This window comes from Diceros bicornis, chromosome 14 (assembly GCF_020826845.1).
Source record: "Diceros bicornis minor isolate mBicDic1 chromosome 14, mDicBic1.mat.cur, whole genome shotgun sequence".
Taxonomy (NCBI): domain Eukaryota; kingdom Metazoa; phylum Chordata; class Mammalia; order Perissodactyla; family Rhinocerotidae; genus Diceros; species Diceros bicornis.
In genome coordinates, this window is record NC_080753.1 from 1817221 (window position 1) to 1833774 (window position 16554).

The window sequence follows — 16554 nt, forward strand, 5'->3', positions numbered from 1 at the left end:
TCTATGTAAGAATATCATAAACTATATGGGAAAGTACGGTAGCTACCCAGTGATTATGCTTCATAAAAATGACATTTTCTTCAAGTTTCCATTTAAAGGAAGTGTTTCCATTCCAGTGCCTGATAAACTCTCTAAATATTTTTAAAGCATGATAAATTTTTGCATTTAACAGTGATTTACCCTGGTTTTCTGCTTCAAATGGACATTCTTAATAATTTTTGTATCTCCATATCTTTACTCAGATGTGATCATAAAAGATTTGGGTCCACATTTTTGAGTCATTGAATGTAAAACAATATGGCATATCCAGTCTTTGAAATAAATGTCACTTGGAATCATGTCACCCTTATTGCGTGACAAGCTGCACCTTGTATTGGGGGTAAATTGATTTCCTCTTTCTTCCCCTCTGTACCCCAAACTGAGAAGACTCTACTACACACACAACGCCTTCCTGACAGATGGGGCCCTATTTAGAGGCACTGTCAGTCCTGTTTAGAAGGGATTTCATTTTATAGTCCTGGGTGATGACAATCTTGCAAGATCTCCTGGGTTAAGATCTTTTGAGGAAGTGTTACTTGTATGTAAATACCATCTATTGACTGCCTGCATAATGCCAGCTCCTCTGCAAAATACTTTACCTAACTTATCCTGTTTAATCCTTACAAAATTCCCATGGAGTATGCATTATTAACTCCATCTTCTAGATAAGGAAATGGAGGCTTTGACAGGCCACTGACTTTCTAACGCTGCGTAAGTAGCCCAGCTGGGAATCAAACCCAGGTCTGCCGGCCTCCAAGAACCAGGATGCCCCCAAGAGATGGCTGAAGGAGGTAAACCGGGAAGCAAATACTGACCAAGGGTAATGGAGACGATGGTGTGACCTCCTTGATGCGGATGTGCCACTAAAGTGCCATGTTGTATGACACCTGTGAATTCTGGGCACCAGTTAATATCCCAAGTTCCAAAATTTGATTTTGAAAGTGTGTCATCTCTCAATAGCCCTGGTTGCTGGAGAAGAAGCGATTAAAAAATAGGTTTTATGGTATAGTGGGAATAACCAAGAGTTCACTAACGAGGTGCTTTTTAGTACAATTCGGGAACTACTTGAGCTTCACTCAGCCAACCCACAGGGCATTGTTCTTCAACTACGCACATTAAAAATTCCCACAGGGGGCCGGCCCGGTGGCGCAAGCGGTGCGCGCGCTCCGTTGCGGCCGCCCGGGGTTCGCTGGTTCAGATCCCGGGCGCGCACAGACGCACTGCTTGGTAAGCCATGCTGTGGCGGCGTCCCATATAAAGTGGAGGAAGATAGGCACAGATGTTAGCCCAGGGCCACAGATGTTAGCCCAGGGCCGTCTTCCTCAGCAAAAAAAGAGGAGGATTGGCGGATGTTAGCTCAGGGCTGATCGCCTCACAAAAAAAAAAAAAAATTCCCACAGGGTGAAGGAGACTTCGGTAACCCTTGGGGGGGGGGGGGGGCGTGTGTAGTGCTTTCTAGGATTTAAGAAAAGCCTTTGCTGAACTCCCTCCCCCAAGACACCGAGTTCGATTTCCGTGGGCGCACCCCCGGGCCAGACCAGGACACGTCTTCCCGAGGCTGCGTTATGATCGAGGCCCCCCCAGGCCGGCCGAGAACAGGATCGCACGGGAAGGGGTCTAACAGGTGCGGTGTTTCCCGTGTTGAGGATGCCCTAACTTGCCGCGTTTGAAGTGTGAGTTCTGAGCGATACAGGGAGGTGGGGACCGAAGGCTGGACCCTGGGAGGGTGGAGGCGGGTCAAAGCTACACGCTTCACTCTCAGGTCTCAAATTCCGGCGGAAAGGGGCTGGCGGGACCTTCACAGACGCGGCATCGCTGGGCGGGTGGGGGGCGCCGCAGCACCCCTACCCGCCCCCAGCTCTCCATCGCCCGCCCACAGGGAATTACTCGTGAACAAGCCTGAGCAAGACAGACAGCTCAGAAGACGGGCTCAGAAATTCTTATCGCCGGCCGGGAAGAGGCTCTCCCGCAGCAATGCCCGCGCCTCCCGGGCTGCGAGTGTGCGGCGCGCCCCCCGCTCCTCCCCGTGCGTTACAGACGCAGGGCTCGGCGGCAGGTGCGCCTCATAGAAGAGTCCACACCGAGCACCAACTGTTTGCTCGTGCCTTGCGGACACTATCCTCGGACGCTGTGACCGGTCGCACGTGCGCACACCCGGGAGCGCAGCCCCGCGCGGACGGCCGCGTCCGAGTGATTCCCAGGCCGCGCGGGAGCCACGTCCTGTGTCCGCTTGGCCGCTTGCCACTGACCTCAGGGAAGTCACTTTAAACTCTGAGCCTCGGCTTCCTCGTCCAGAAAATGAAGGCGATGCCACCTCCCAGGCCTCTAGAAGGGGTCGTTGGGAGGGTCAAACGGAATAATGCCGATGGCGCGGACTGCGAGGATTGTGACTTCAAATTACTGAGGAAAAATAAGTTAAACGTGCTCGGCTGGAGTGGCAGGAATTTCCCCAACGATCTACGTGCAGCGGGGCAGCGGCCCCTCGTCCCGGGCTCCGCCGACGTGGGCCTTTCGGGGACCCCGCTCTGCGGCCGCGCCTGGGCCCCCCCCCGGCGCCTGGCTCCAGAGAGGGTCCGGGCCCCTCCCGCCTCCTCGCACCCCGACCTCGGTTTCCCGAGCTTTCCGCCCGGGAATGCGCTTTCCTGGCGGATCTCCAAAGACAGGGCAGCATTTCAGAAAGCTGAGCGCGCGGACCTCAGCGGACTAGGGCCCCCTCCCGGAGATCGCGCCGCCCCGCGGTGCCGCCTGTCCGCCTCCCCTGGCCGTGCGCCCCCTCCCCTCCACTCCCCTCCCGCCCGCAGCAGCGCCGCGGTCTCCCTCGGGGGGGCTGGGAGCACGCCGGAGTCTGCAGCGCCCCCGCCCCTCGCTCCTTCTTTCTTCCCGGCTTTGGGATCCTGCTGCCGGAGCGGCAGAGGCGCTGAGCGGAGCAGGACGGAGCGCAGGCTTGGCTGCGGCGCGCGCTTGGAGCCGGAACCACCGCCCCGGCGTCCTCTCCCGGCCTCGCCGCCCCTGCCGGGACGTGACTAGGAGCCCTGGGCGCCGGCCTGCTGCCCTCGAAGGGGCCCCGGAGAGCGCATCGGGGCCCACGGCGGAGCCCCTCCGCCCGCAGCGCCGCGGGACCCGCTCCGGCTCGCAGTCCTGGGGAAGCGCGCGGGGATCTCCGCCTTCCCGGCGTCGGCACCACTCCGGCCTGCAGCGCGCGCTGCACCGAGTCCGCCTCGCGCCGACCCGCCCCGCGGCCCCCGCTCCTCGGCACCTGCGCGGAGCCCCCGAGCCCGGCGCCCGGCCCCGCAGCGCCCCGACCCCGACCCCATGGAGAGCGCGCCGGCCGCCGCTTCCTGAGCGCGGGCGCCGCCGTCCAAGCCGCGCGCTGGGTCCCCGTTCGCCCTCCTGGGGCGTCAGAGAGGCCGGCGGGGAGCGCGCCATGAAGTCCGTGCTGTTCAGCCGCTTCTTCACTCTCCTGCCCTGGGTCCTGATCGTCATCATCATGCTCGACGTGGACACGCGCAGGCCCGCGCCCCCGCTCACCCCGCGCCCCTACTTCTCCCCCTACGCGCGGGGCCGCGGGGGCGCCCGACCCCCGCTCCGCAGGGGCGGCCCGGGACGCGGGTCCGAGCGGCGCAACCAGTCCGGGCCGCCGCGCGCGCCGCCCCTGCCCACCATCTATGCCATCACGCCCACCTACAGCCGCCCGGTGCAGAAGGCCGAGCTGACGCGCCTGGCCAACACCTTCCGCCAGGTGGCGCAGCTACACTGGATCCTGGTGGAGGACGCGGCGGCGCGCAGCGAGCTGGTGAGCCGCTTCCTGGCGCGCGCCGGGCTGCCCTGCACGCACCTGCACGTGCCCACGCCGCGGCGCTACAAGCGGCCCGGGCTGCCGCGCGCCACCGAGCAGCGCAACGCCGGCCTGGCCTGGCTGCGCCAGCGGCACCGGCACCAGCGCGCGCAGCCTGGCGTGCTCTTCTTCGCCGACGACGACAACACCTACAGTCTGGAGCTCTTCCAGGAGGTAGCGCGCGCCGGGGGAGGCGGGAGGGCCTCGCCGGGCTGCCCGGGCCTCTCCTGCCCTGGGGGTGGGGGGCGGGCGAGAGGACCACCGTGGCCCAAGAGAGCGAGGCTGGCCGGGCTGTGCTGCCCCGGCCCCCGAGATCGGGCCGAGGGACGGCACAGGGCGAGGCGCGGGGAGGACGCCGGCCGTGAGGATGGAGCCCAGAGGCGGCGGGGCGAGCTCGGGGGACCCTGTGCACAGGTGTGACTCTGAGTGCAGAGCCACGTGGGGAGGAGGGTGCAGATGGTGACTCAGAATCAGCCCGGAGACGTTTCTCTCGTCCAGTCCGCTGGCACCAAAACGGTTATTGGTGAAAACGCGGACTTCCTCGGGGGTCCTTCTCTCTCTTCCTGCGCCCCGCAACGGCCGGTTCTGACTCCGAAGATGACCTCTTGTTCAAGTAGACCCTCTGGCAAATGAGTGGAGGCGGTTCTGCCGCGTGGTTGTCTTTTCGGAGCTGGACGGCCGGGTCTTTTTCTGGACCTTTCCCTCGGCCCCTCCTGCCCCGGGCCTCGCCCCCAGGTGCCCGCCGGAGGTCCTGGTTGCGGCCGGCCCTGCTGCCGAGACGGCGCTCTCTTCGCTCGGAGGGCGCGCGCCACGAGCTGCCTGCGCCGGCAGAGCGGATGTTGTGTCTGGAGGCTGGGATTTTGCAGTCTGTGTGTTTTCTGCAAACGAGACTTGGTTACCTGGTTTTGTCAGTTTTCTTTTTCCTTGTACACAAATAGACCTAAAAGAAAGTCTTGGATTCTTTGACATCCCGTCGGACCGTTGCCTTCCTCTACCCAACATTCCTCGACATCCTGCCTCTCAGACTCCCGCCCCCAAGTAAACTGGACAGTCTGTATATCTAGGAATCATATAGGCCCCACACTTTCATCCTAATAGCCGTTTGCCTTTATTAACTCAGGACAGAGGTACTCTTTACCCTTCCGGGTTAATTTTTCTTCCTATGTGGCTTTTAAAAATCCATTTCTTAGGGGCAGTAGCCGCCGTCATGTCTGTTCCTCCTCTCCTTTGTGGATAAAAGGACCAGGAATTGCTCTCCATCTTGCCTCTTCATCCTTTCACGATGTAGGGCTTCCCTTCCATGTTTCTTCAGAAATAAGTAAGCTTGACATTGTAGGGTGTGGTCTTTATTAAAACCAAGATTACAGTTATCATCTGTTTTTTCAAGTTGGGCTTTTATTTTGATCCTGCTTATTACTCTTTTCGCCAAAAGATGTGGTTTGTATTCTGAAGAAAAGACCTTTGCATTTCCGTGCACCATAATTTTAAACCTCAGAGGTTTTTTTTCTTCTACAGCTTGCAAGTGTCCTAGTCTGTGAACATGTGTAGTCTTGTGTAAGTGAAGTAATGCACATCATTGTTAGTTAACCTTTTAGGGCAGTGGGCTGTGAAGGGGGAGTGGTTTTCAGTTTATTCCCAGCTTCTAGCCTGGTTGGGATGCGGTGTTAGATGAGTTGAAGAGTTGGCACTACAGGCAGTGAGACGGTTCAGAACACAGGTTTTCTTTGATGCTTTCCAACTGAAAGGAAGGCTTGGTGGTGGATATTAAGCAGCAAGATAAGCATCCAGTAGATTTTTTCATTGGTCCATAGGAAAAAAAAAGAGCAAGAAGAAGAAAGAAAGAAGAGAGAGTGAGGAGAAAAAATAGTATTGGCCAGGAGGAAACTAGAAAGGAAAAAACATGCAAAGCTTTCAAGATACTAAAGTAAACTTAAATTAAGAGCATGTGCATCTCTTTTATAGAGATGCCAAGTATACAGATTACACAACAGAAGGAATTTTTAAAAAGCATAATATGCACAGCACACTTAGAATTTAAATTCTGTAGTCCTAGAGATTCCTTCCAGACAGCAATTTTAGGACCAGTCCCCTTCTCCAGCACCATCCATCCTCCCCACACACAGTGTTTTTGGACAGAGTAGGCATCTGTTCACCATGAGTACTTGTATCAACAAGTACCTTCTGTCTTTTTTACAACACCTTCTTTCCCTTGCGTGGCAAGCAGTATTGAACTCTCTAGAAAGTCAGATAGTGGAATTTATGCCTCCTTAGTCTTGTGCATTCATGAGATGGTCTACCCTACACCTGTTCTAGGGTTAGTGATTCCACGTGGATTACAGTCTAGACATTGCTCTCTTGGAGGAAAGGTAGCACCAGAAAAAACATCTAAAACCTGTGGCTTCCGGGGGAAGGGGAGATGCTGATAAGCAATGCTGTAGGGCCGAGGCGTATATCTCGGCCCTCTGCATTGTGCACACACATTAGTTTTTAAGTAATTCACAGTACTTAAGGAAAGGACATCCCAAGTCAGGCTTCATCTTTTATTCACAGTGCTTCTAATTTCCATGGTTGATGTTAACGTAGGTAAGATAAAAGGGGGAAGATGAACCGGATACAAATTACCTCGCTGAGCGCTGGTGGCAAATGAAGGCAGGGAAAGATGAAAGGTCTCCAAATTAAATTAAAGACACAACAGGCAGTCTGTGTTCAATTATTCCTCCCTGGTAACTGGAAGGGTGCTTTCTTCTCCCGTACAGCTGACTAATTTTCAGCCTCTCCTTTCAACCAAACTGTGCCACCAGGAAAGAAATGTTTGCACTGAGCAGCCCTGTGTTAACAGCCAGATCCCTTTGCAGATGAAGCTCGGTGTGAGTGGCAGCTGCAGACTGGGCCGGCCAGTGGAGACTGAGGTGGGCGGGGTGTTTAGGCTCCGGCACCTCAGGGACTCACTCCTCCTGCTCTTCCCGTGGCTTTGATGGGTCTTCCACTGGGGCACACAGGTCGTCCTGCCTGCCAGTGCACCTTATGGATGGAGCTCTCTGGAAAGCTTATTTGCAAAGGATTTAAACTGCCTTAATACAAACCACAACTACAGGTAAACGTGAGTCTGTACCTAGTGATATTTTCAATAACACTGTTGATCGGATTTCTTTATTAGAAAACTCCAAGCTTTCCTGACTTTAAAGCTGATGCTTCTCAGATGAAGTTGCTTTCACCTTGGAAATCAATTGAATTGAAAGGTTAAAAAATAGCACTTTCCAAGGAAGAAAAAAAAACTTTTAAAAATTTAACTTTAAATTTAATGAGGTAAGACTTGAAGACAGGCCGACTCTGAGACACTTAAGGGGCCCCTGAAAGGACTCAGTTAATGAGACTGCATCTCAAAGATGTCTCTGGCAAGCAGTGGCCTAAAGAGGCCCTTTGTCTGGGTTTTGTGGTTGGTGCTGTTAAGCTGTTTGTGCACTAGGCAGGTGGAGGGTCGAGGTTTAATTCTGTGGCTCCTTTTCTGAAGCATTTGTATCACTTCTGTGCTCCTCCTTTACGTGCAGCTTGTTGGAGCCATAATCCAAGGAAATTCAGATTTACAGTGCTTGCCACTTCTCCCCCTAAATAGTAAAGTCTGTGTGTGTTTCCTGACAGACAAGAGATACAGGTACTTCTGTAGGTAATTGTCTTTTCAAAGCAAGGAAACCTAGATTCTCCTAGGTGTAGCACAGAAAGACTATTTTACCTGAAATGTGCCCCTTGTGTTTTATGTCTCTCTGTCTAAAAGCTTATTGATAGTTATGCCATAGGTCTGATAAAATGTGAGAATTTTGTAAAAACCTGTATATAAAACTACAGCCAATTTTCTTAGGCCATCAATGTTAAATCTACAGAAGTTCTTTACTCTCCCTGGGTGTATAGTACTTGAGTTATGGCTGATTTTTTATGGGGTTTTCTTTGGTGACCAGCAGTTTTCATTTGGGATTTTGATATTTTAATGGACCAGAAATAACAATTTGGGTTTAAAAGACGTTCTCTATTCTGCCTCTTCCTATTGTGGTTTTCCATCATTCTTTGTTCTCCAGCCTACTTTTCACTGATTATTCTTCCTCATGGGCAGACGTGGAGACGTGTCTGGGTTATTGTTGGGTGCAGTGAATGTGTGGCTTGTCACATTTAGGCTCTTGTCTGCTGCTTCTGGAGACTCTGGGGGCGACTCCATTTCTTCTGTCTACTCCACCTGCCTCAAAATTACAAGCGGGTAAATTTCTCTTGTGTGAACAGTAGTGGAATAGTAATTGCTTTGAGGCATACTGCAAAAGCAAAACAGAAGACCCAAAGTCAGCTAGTCTGGGTGGTATTCAAGTAGAGCTTTTTTTTGAACAGAATTCAATAATGTTCAGATATGTCTATTGAAATCTTGTGGACTCTGATGGAATATCTGCTAAGTTAACACATTATTGTATATTTGGTTTACAGTGCTATTGAAGCATGAAATTTAAGTTTTGCCTGGTTCTCAAAATCTCTCCCCAAAATGTAAAATTGTTATACCTGCCCACAGATGGATAGATGAATAGATAGGTAGGTGGGGGATAAGTAAGTAGGTTTAGAATAGATTTCCAATTCACAGAAATGAACTAAGATAATCCATTGTGCATGCCTGATCATTTTTGTGTACAATTTTCAATAAATGTTAAAAAATACCCTTTACAATGGACCCGAGCAAAATACAGTTGTCATCGATTGAACCCTTGTGAGCCGGGAACCCCCTTGGGGCTTTACCTGTATTACTTTATTTGCTCTTCACAGCAGCCCCTGAGGGGAGACTAGTGCCTCCCCATTTCTTTCCTATCCTGATGCTGATACTCAGGTGTGAACAGGTCTTTGGTGCATGCTGGGTTTTTTTTGTTTTTTTCTTTTGTGAGGGAGATCAGCCCTGAGCTAACATCCGTGCTAATCCTCCTCTTTTTGCTGAGGAAGACAGGCTCTGAGCTAACATCTACTGCCAATCCTCCTCCCTTTTTTCCTTCTCCAAAGCCCCAGTGGATAGTTGTATGTCTTAGTTGCACATCCTTCTAGTTGCTGTATGTGGGACGCGGCCTCAGCATGGCCGGAGAAGCGGTGCGTTGGTGCGCACCGGGGATCCGAACCCTGGGCCACCAGTAGCGGAGTGCTCGCACTTAACTGCTAAGCCACCGGGCAGGCCCCAAGCCACCGGGCAGGCCCTGGGCTGAGGTTTTTAAAGTGTAGCTGACTCAAATGTAGGACGGACGTGCTGGGGAGTCACCTGGAGAGGTCGTGCAGCTGCTCAGAGGCGGGGTTTGAACTCGAGAGCCCTGGGTCAGCGCCTGTGCTGTGCACTGTCCCTCGGCACGTCTCGTGAGCTGCACAGGCAGGAAGACGGACCATGTCGCTGAGAGGAGTGAAGCCTTTGATCAGCAGGAGTCTTCTGCCACACGAGCTCAGCGCTGTCTCCTTGGCTGCATCAACTTCTGATTTTCTTTTTGACCTTTTTTTTTTCCTTGTACCATTTGGTCTTATGAAAATTTTATCTCCTCCCTGACTATCTCATGTATAGACCATTTGATTTTTAGATTGTTTTCTCAAGTCAGATGAACCTGCCAAGTCAGTATATAAACTACAGTCGTGGTAATATATATTTAACTAAGTATTCTTGTGAACAAATAAGAATTGCTAATTTCTGCAAGAAGATACAACGTTGAACTTGGCTGCTTTCCTCAGTAGACACGTGTGCATCAGCAGCTGTATCTACGGGGCATGAGTCTTGTCAGGGCGGACAGACTTGAGTGGAATAGTAATTGTCAGGGCAGAATGAAACGGGGGACGATACTGAATTGTTCAGGTGGACTCAGAAGTTCTCACTGGGACAGAGGCGAGGAGCTGGGAACCTGAGCCAGTCTGAGCTGCAGTCCATGTGGGTGATGGACACTGGCTGGTCGCTCCCTCTCGCAGAGGCTGAGGCGGCTCCTCCCTGGAGCACAGAGATGCTCTCATAGGAACTTCAAGCCTCACACTGGCATGCTGGTTGTGCTGGCTACTGATGGCTGCACTGCCCCAGTCACCCATGCGCTCCTTGTGGGTAGAAGGTTTGTTAATTTCCTTGTCTGATTTCTTCTGGGATTAGGAATTTCCCTGGATTAAAAACAAAATGAATAAATCATCGGCTGAGTCTTTTTGCATGCTAGGAAAACCCTGAGATGGCTGTGCTGAGGGGCTGACCATGTTCTCGACCACAGGTCAGATTATTTGGTCTTTTTCCCAAAATAACTAAAAACTCAGTAGTCTCCCCCACCACCACCATCTCCTCCATCAGTGGAAAGAGAACTTTAAAGAGTATGTATGTTACATGCAGAGTCGAGGACTACTGTTCGTTCACCTGAAGGGCAGGTGTTTATGAATTGTAGCTTCATCTCTGATGAAAGCTGAGTGAGCTACATGTGAACATTCTCCATTCACTGAGACTTCAGGTACCTGAGATAACAGTGTATCACTTTGCGAGACTCCTTCTGCCTACCTGAGCTTAAAGATTCCCATGTTCAGAAGGTATTTGAATACGTGTAGTTACTCAGTGTGCCTTTTCCTCCACATAACAAATGCTAATTGAGCACCTACTGTGTGCCAGGCACTGTGCTGACAACAGCAGGGGGATCCAGCCGTGGACACAGAGCATCGCAGCCTCACCAGTGACAGCAGGGGGATCCAGCCGTGGACACAGAGCATAGCAGGGGGATCCAGCCGTGGACACAGAGCATCCCAGCCTCACTAACGACAGCAGGGGGCATCCAGCTGTGGACACAGGGGGCATCCAGCTGTGGACACAGCACATCCCAGCCTCACAGATGGAGCGTCTGGATAAGTATGCACACTGAGATCAGCACATGCTGAGAGGAAGGCAGGTGCCCAGGAGTGCAAACAGAAGCACCCACTGGAGTTGCAGGTTGGAGGAGGAGTTGTGGAGGAGGTGACATTTGACCTGAGACCTAAAGGATGACAAGGCTCAAGGGTGATGGGGCAGGAAGGAAAGAGCTCTCCAGGTAGGGGCCATATCGGTGCACCTGAGAAAGGAGGGCATGTGACAATCCAGAGAATGAAAGCCATCCTTGACTGCAGGAGGCGTGGTGCCCAGAGGACGAGGGGGAGGAGTGGGTGGCCACCTCTCCGTCTCCTGCATGTCACAGTACGATGCTTGCCTTTAGGAGAAGAGGTAGCGTCCCTCCCTAGACCTGCCCTATAAAGAAAAGAAGTCATCAGTTTCTTTGTGTTTGGAAGTGTATTTAAATCTGGATGCTGCCACGTCCTGTGGAAATCTGTGAATGTGAAGTGTGTACAGAGCAGTGTGAGGAGCATGCTCTCATTTTTTTCCGTCTGTTTTTCAGATCCCCCTTAGGCACATCTTTCACCTTTAACTTTTTAAATAGAACTTGCATAAGGTGAGTAGTATATTAGTAGAAAAACTGTGAGTATTTGTACATCTAGCTGTGCAAAGGAAGTGGTAATATAGACCGTTGTGGATTCTCTATAGCGCCTAACATCGCATCATGTAATATAGTACAGTCGTGCGCCACGTAACGACGTTTCGGTCAAAGACAGACCACAGATAGGACGGTGGTCCCTGGTACCATAGAGCCTGGGTGTGTGGTAGGCTGTGCCATCTAGGTGTGTGTAAGTACACTCTGTGATGTTTGCACAAGGACGACATCGCCTAACGACACGTTTCTCAGAGCATCCCGCCGTTTAGCGACGCATGTCTGTACATGTATTTCAGTTGACTGTTTCTCCAGCTAGAATATAAACTCCGTAAGGGTAGGAATTTTCTTTTGTTCCCTGCTGTATCTCTAGTGTCCAGAGCAGAGCCTGGCTTGTAGTAAATGATCATTAAATATTTGTTGATTGAATGGATGAACTATAGGACGCTTAGAAGCTGAGCGATCTATTAGGAAGAAAGCTGTTCTTAGAAAGGAGCCCTGCGCAGATATTATCAGTCAAGTGATAGCTTTGAAGACTGTGTTGTGTGTCTAGGATTATATTGAGCCCTTTAAGTAGTAACTTAAAGATAAATGTGGGCCCTGCTCTGACTCTAAGAGCTGTCGTGCTACAAGGGGAGAGAGAAGGTCCATGAACATTTATGTCTGTAGCAGGCATACCTGGCAGTGCCCACTCAGGGGAGGGGAGGTGTGAGCCAGGTGAGTGTCAGACCCTTCACGTGTGAAAGGCTGGAGGCTGGGGGAGCTCGGATGGGAGCTCGGGAGCTCAGCAGCCCTGTCTGCAAATCCAGTATGCTTGCTGCAAGTACTGACCTGTAGGCAGTTATAAGTTAGTTACATGAGTAAGTTAGTTCTTGTTCCCTGTCCCCTCCCCTGTGACGACTGCTCCAGCTGAAGGGTGTACCAGATGGCTGCACGCTCTCTGTTGGTCAGATGCCTCTGAACACTTCCTGACATCTGGACGGTGTTTCTGGGGACCTGGCGGGAGGAGGAGGAGTAGAGGTGCTTGACTTTCCCAAATTAGTCTGTCCCCAGGCAGAACTGTATCAGTTGGGTGTCTTACTTACCCCACTGGGTGTTTCTGCCATGACTAGAGGCACAAGTGTTAAACAGGGCTCATCTACGAAGAGTCCTGGGAGGAAGTGAGAAGGGAGCCAGGAAGAAGCATCGACAGGACCTTATAGGGTGAGAGGAGGTGGAGGGTGTCCTGCGGGTCGAGGTCTGAGGCTGATGAGTGAGTGTGTGGAAGCTGGCAGGCCTGTAGCTCAGAGCAGGATGCTGCTAGATGTCGCGCAGGTGTGGGGTGTGATGTTTAGTTACTGCTGTCGTCCCCAGCACCCAGCGTGGACCCAGGGCATGTCACACGATAAATTATTTCTGGCATGAATGAATGAATCAAAGAAATAATGTTACAAAGCAGAGGGCAACTTAAGAGGGAGGAAGGAAATGAATGGATTTTTAAAACACATGATTAGAAGCAGTAGCTTGATTTTTTTTCCTTTTTGCTGAGGAAGATCGGCCCTGAGCTAACATCTGTGCCCATCTTCCTCTATTTTGTATATGGGATGCTGCCACAGCGTGGCTTGATGAGCGGTGAGTAGGTCCATGCCTGGGATCTGAACCCGCAAACCTCGGGCCACCAAAGCAGAGCGTGCGAACTTAACCACTACGCCACCGGGATGGCCCCTGTATAGCTTGATTTAGGGTCATTTGCTAGGGCGGGAGAGTTAGGAGTATGTCTTCCTCTTTCCAGCCCCTGGTGGAGGGGGCAGAGCACATCCCGTTGCGCAGCCTCCCCTCGCGCCCAGCCCCCCAGCCTCAGCCGGGACACTGAGCTGGCCTTCCGCTGACTTGCACCCTTAGCTTTTTGTTCAAACATTGCTTCAAGTTTCATAAATAAAAACATTTTAAACTTTCTTTCCTGCTAGAATGGGGAAGATGTAGCATTCGGAGGGGTGTGTGTGTGTGTGTGTGTGTGTGTGTGTGTGTGTGTGTGCACGTGCCCACAGGGTCCCCTGGTTGCCTCCCCGCCTGCGAATGAGTGGTGCTCTCCCGTTCTTTCTTCACAGACCCTGCACCTCCACGTCCGTCTCTGTCAGGAATCATGGTCGCACCCAGGGGCCTGGTGCAGTGGCCCTCAGCATTTTCACATGAGAGACTTTAGTAAAGTTACACACCCTCTAGGACATTTTCAGATTGGTGTCCAAATTTTTTAAATCATTTAAAATAGTTACAAAGCATGTGATTTCCAGTGTATTATAAGTATTATATTTATAATTATATATTAAGTATTAAATATATAGTATATTAAATATATATTTATTATTAATAATTTCATTAATAACAATGATATATTCTATTAATTATAATATATTCATAAGAATATTATAATAATAGTAAATATGTATAATACTATATATTTTAAGTGAAACTTAAATATACCCAGGGGATATAATAAATTCTGTAACAATTTTATACCCACTATTATTTATTTATTTATTTATTTATTTTGCAAGAGTTAAGTATATTTATCTTTTCATTGCGGTAACATTGGTGTATAACATTGTATAAATTTCAGGTGTACATCATTATACGTATATTTCTGCATAGATTACATCATGTTCACCACCCAAATACTAATTACAATCCATCACCACACACATATGCTTAATCATCCCTTTTGCCCCCCTGTCATTCATTTGGTAAGTAGACTTTTCAATAACATTTGGAAATTTTATATTGCCCCTTTTTCTATCTCCATTCTTCCTCAGAATTTCATCCTAGCCTAATATTTTGAGGTTCAGGGTCATTTACTGACCCTCCTGTCATGTGTATCTGTAGTAACAACAAAAAAATGAACATAGATGGAATTTAAATTTTTCAAAATTCCTGTGACTATAAGCTTCTGTCTCAAAAATTCTTTGGGATTGAGTTACCATTACAGTTAGTAGCAGTAAAAAAGTAATCAAAATAGCATAAATGTTACCAAGTTGGGTAACTGACTCTTAAGCATAAAAGCTCTATTTATTCGAAATTGATTTCCTAATCACATGGTTGGAGTGCGTTGTTGATATCTACTCTGTCTTCATTGATGAATACTGCTACTAGAAAGAGAGAGAGTTTAGCGTAAATTATGTTCCCATTAGGTCAACCTAAAAAGAAGTAAATCAGGTGGAAAGCATTTTCGTATAGCTGTGGTCTTCAATATTTTGAACTCTCAAACTCTAAGCCAAAAACCATGTGGTAATCAGCAAAAAATATTTAACGATCTATTGATGACATTAGGTCTCCTTCAATTTTGTTGAAAGCGAATAATTAGAATCCTCTAGTCTTCCAAAAGGATTTATTACCCATTCATTAGAGACATTAACTTAATAAAGAGAGCAGTCTTTCCAGTTCTCTTTGTTTAGGGCCCTGGGGTTCGACCACGGTGGGACAGTACACTGAGTACGGTTCGGGATGGTGAGAAGTTGGAGGGAGGAGGCGAGTGTGAGGGGGCAGAGGGAAGGCAGACCTGCCCCTCCGCCCGGGAGGTCAGTGTTGGGAGAGCACGGGTGGGCACGCTGGGGGGCTGGCATGCTGGATCCCTCTAAGGCTCCCCGTGCTCACGTACTCCAGGAGAGGCTGTGTGCGTCTGGGGCCCTGCGCCCTCAGTGCTCCTCCCCAGAAGGGGCGCTCAGTTAGGGCCTGGGCGCTGGGGCTCGGGCCCGGCTGACCCACCGACAGGGGAGCCGCCCCACGTCCTCTGGTCCGTGCGGCGAGGCGGCCCGCTGTGGGATTAGGTGTGCTGCTGCCGCTCAGGTTGCGCGCCTCTGAGCTGGGGCTTCGGGACAGGTGAGGACGGGCCCGGCACTCAGCTTCCGCACGCGCGCTGGGGAGAAGCAAGGGAGCCGCGGCGCGTGTCCGCGGTAGATATCCGTGTGGACGTCTGCTGCCTCAGAAGTCGGTGGCGCGGGAGCTGCCAGAGGCTGCAGGAGACGGGGTGGCACCAGCCCTCCCAGCCACCGTGGCCGCGGCGACCCGGGCCGCTGCTGTCGCCGGCGGGGCGGGAATCCGAGTCCTGTGTGGGACGTGTGTGGACGTGTCGTTTACCATCCAGATCAACTCGCATCACCAAATTCAAATGCCAGTGTCAGCTTTAAAGGTCGGGTGACAGTTTGGGGTATTTCTGTAACTCTGAAAAGTTTCTCCGCGGCGTCTGTTCACGCTGGAGGAAGTCCTTTCTGCCGGGGCGCCAGGCTCTGCAGAGGAGCCCCAGGCTCTGCAGAGGAGCCCCATTAGGTCCAGCTGTCAGCTGTGCTCCTTTTCCTCGCTGGTTATATTCACTCTTTGCCTTTCCATTTCTTTCCTGCTGTGCATCCTGCACATCCTGAAAAGGCAGGTTTTGTGATTTTTACCTTTTCTGGTCTCGCTTCTCCTTTGTCTTAGGATTTAAAAAACAAAAACATTCAGAGGCCGGGTTGACAATGCTTGTGGTTTGGGTGGACAGTGATTTGGGATTTTACAGCAGCCCAGGGTGTCCTCTGAGAATCCGATCATCGTCCCGTAGATTACAGTGTAGGCGTTCATGTGGTCGGCTCCTATAAATCCGGTGGAGTTGAAAGTATATGCCTCTTCTCTGTTTCTCGTCAGGTCACTTTTTCCCTAAATGTGAAGGGTCGTTGGGGAGAAACAAAAATTAATTGAATATTCTTACTTTTTTATTGTGGTAAAATGTACATGACATAAGTTTTACCATTTTAACCATTTTTAATTGTTCAGTTCAGTGGCATTAAGTACATTAACTTTGTTGTGCAACCATCACCTCTATCCATCTCCAGAACTCTTTCATCTTCCCAAACTGAAGCTCTGTCCCCATCAAACAATAACTCTCCATTTGTCCCTCCCCCTAGCCCCTGGTAACCTGTAATCTGCTTTCTGTCTCTATGCAATAGGTTATTCTAGGTACCTCATTTAAGGTAGAATCATACAATATTGTGCCTGGCTTATTTCACTTAGCACAGTGTCTTCAAGGTTTAGCCACATTGTAGCATGTATCAAAATTTCATTCCTTTTTAAGGCTGAATACTATTCCACTGTGTGTATAGGCCATGTTTTGTTTACCATTCACCCGTCAAGGGACCTTTGCATTGTTCCCACCGTGTGGCTGTTGTGAAGGCTGCTGCACATTGTGAACATCGGTGTGCAAAT

The 16554-nt window shown here is 50.5% G+C and overlaps 1 protein-coding gene across 1 annotated transcript in view; it reads left to right on the forward strand.

Moving 5' to 3' along the window:
- The first annotated feature begins 2893 nt into the window (after nucleotides 1-2893).
- B3GAT2 (beta-1,3-glucuronyltransferase 2) overlaps nucleotides 2894-16554 on the forward strand; it is a 54488-nt gene continuing 40827 nt past the window's right edge. The window contains exon 1 of the mRNA XM_058554056.1: nucleotides 2894-4048. Coding sequence (XP_058410039.1) covers nucleotides 3464-4048 — 585 coding nt within the window. The 5' untranslated portion in view covers nucleotides 2894-3463. The remainder of the gene's footprint in view (nucleotides 4049-16554) is intronic.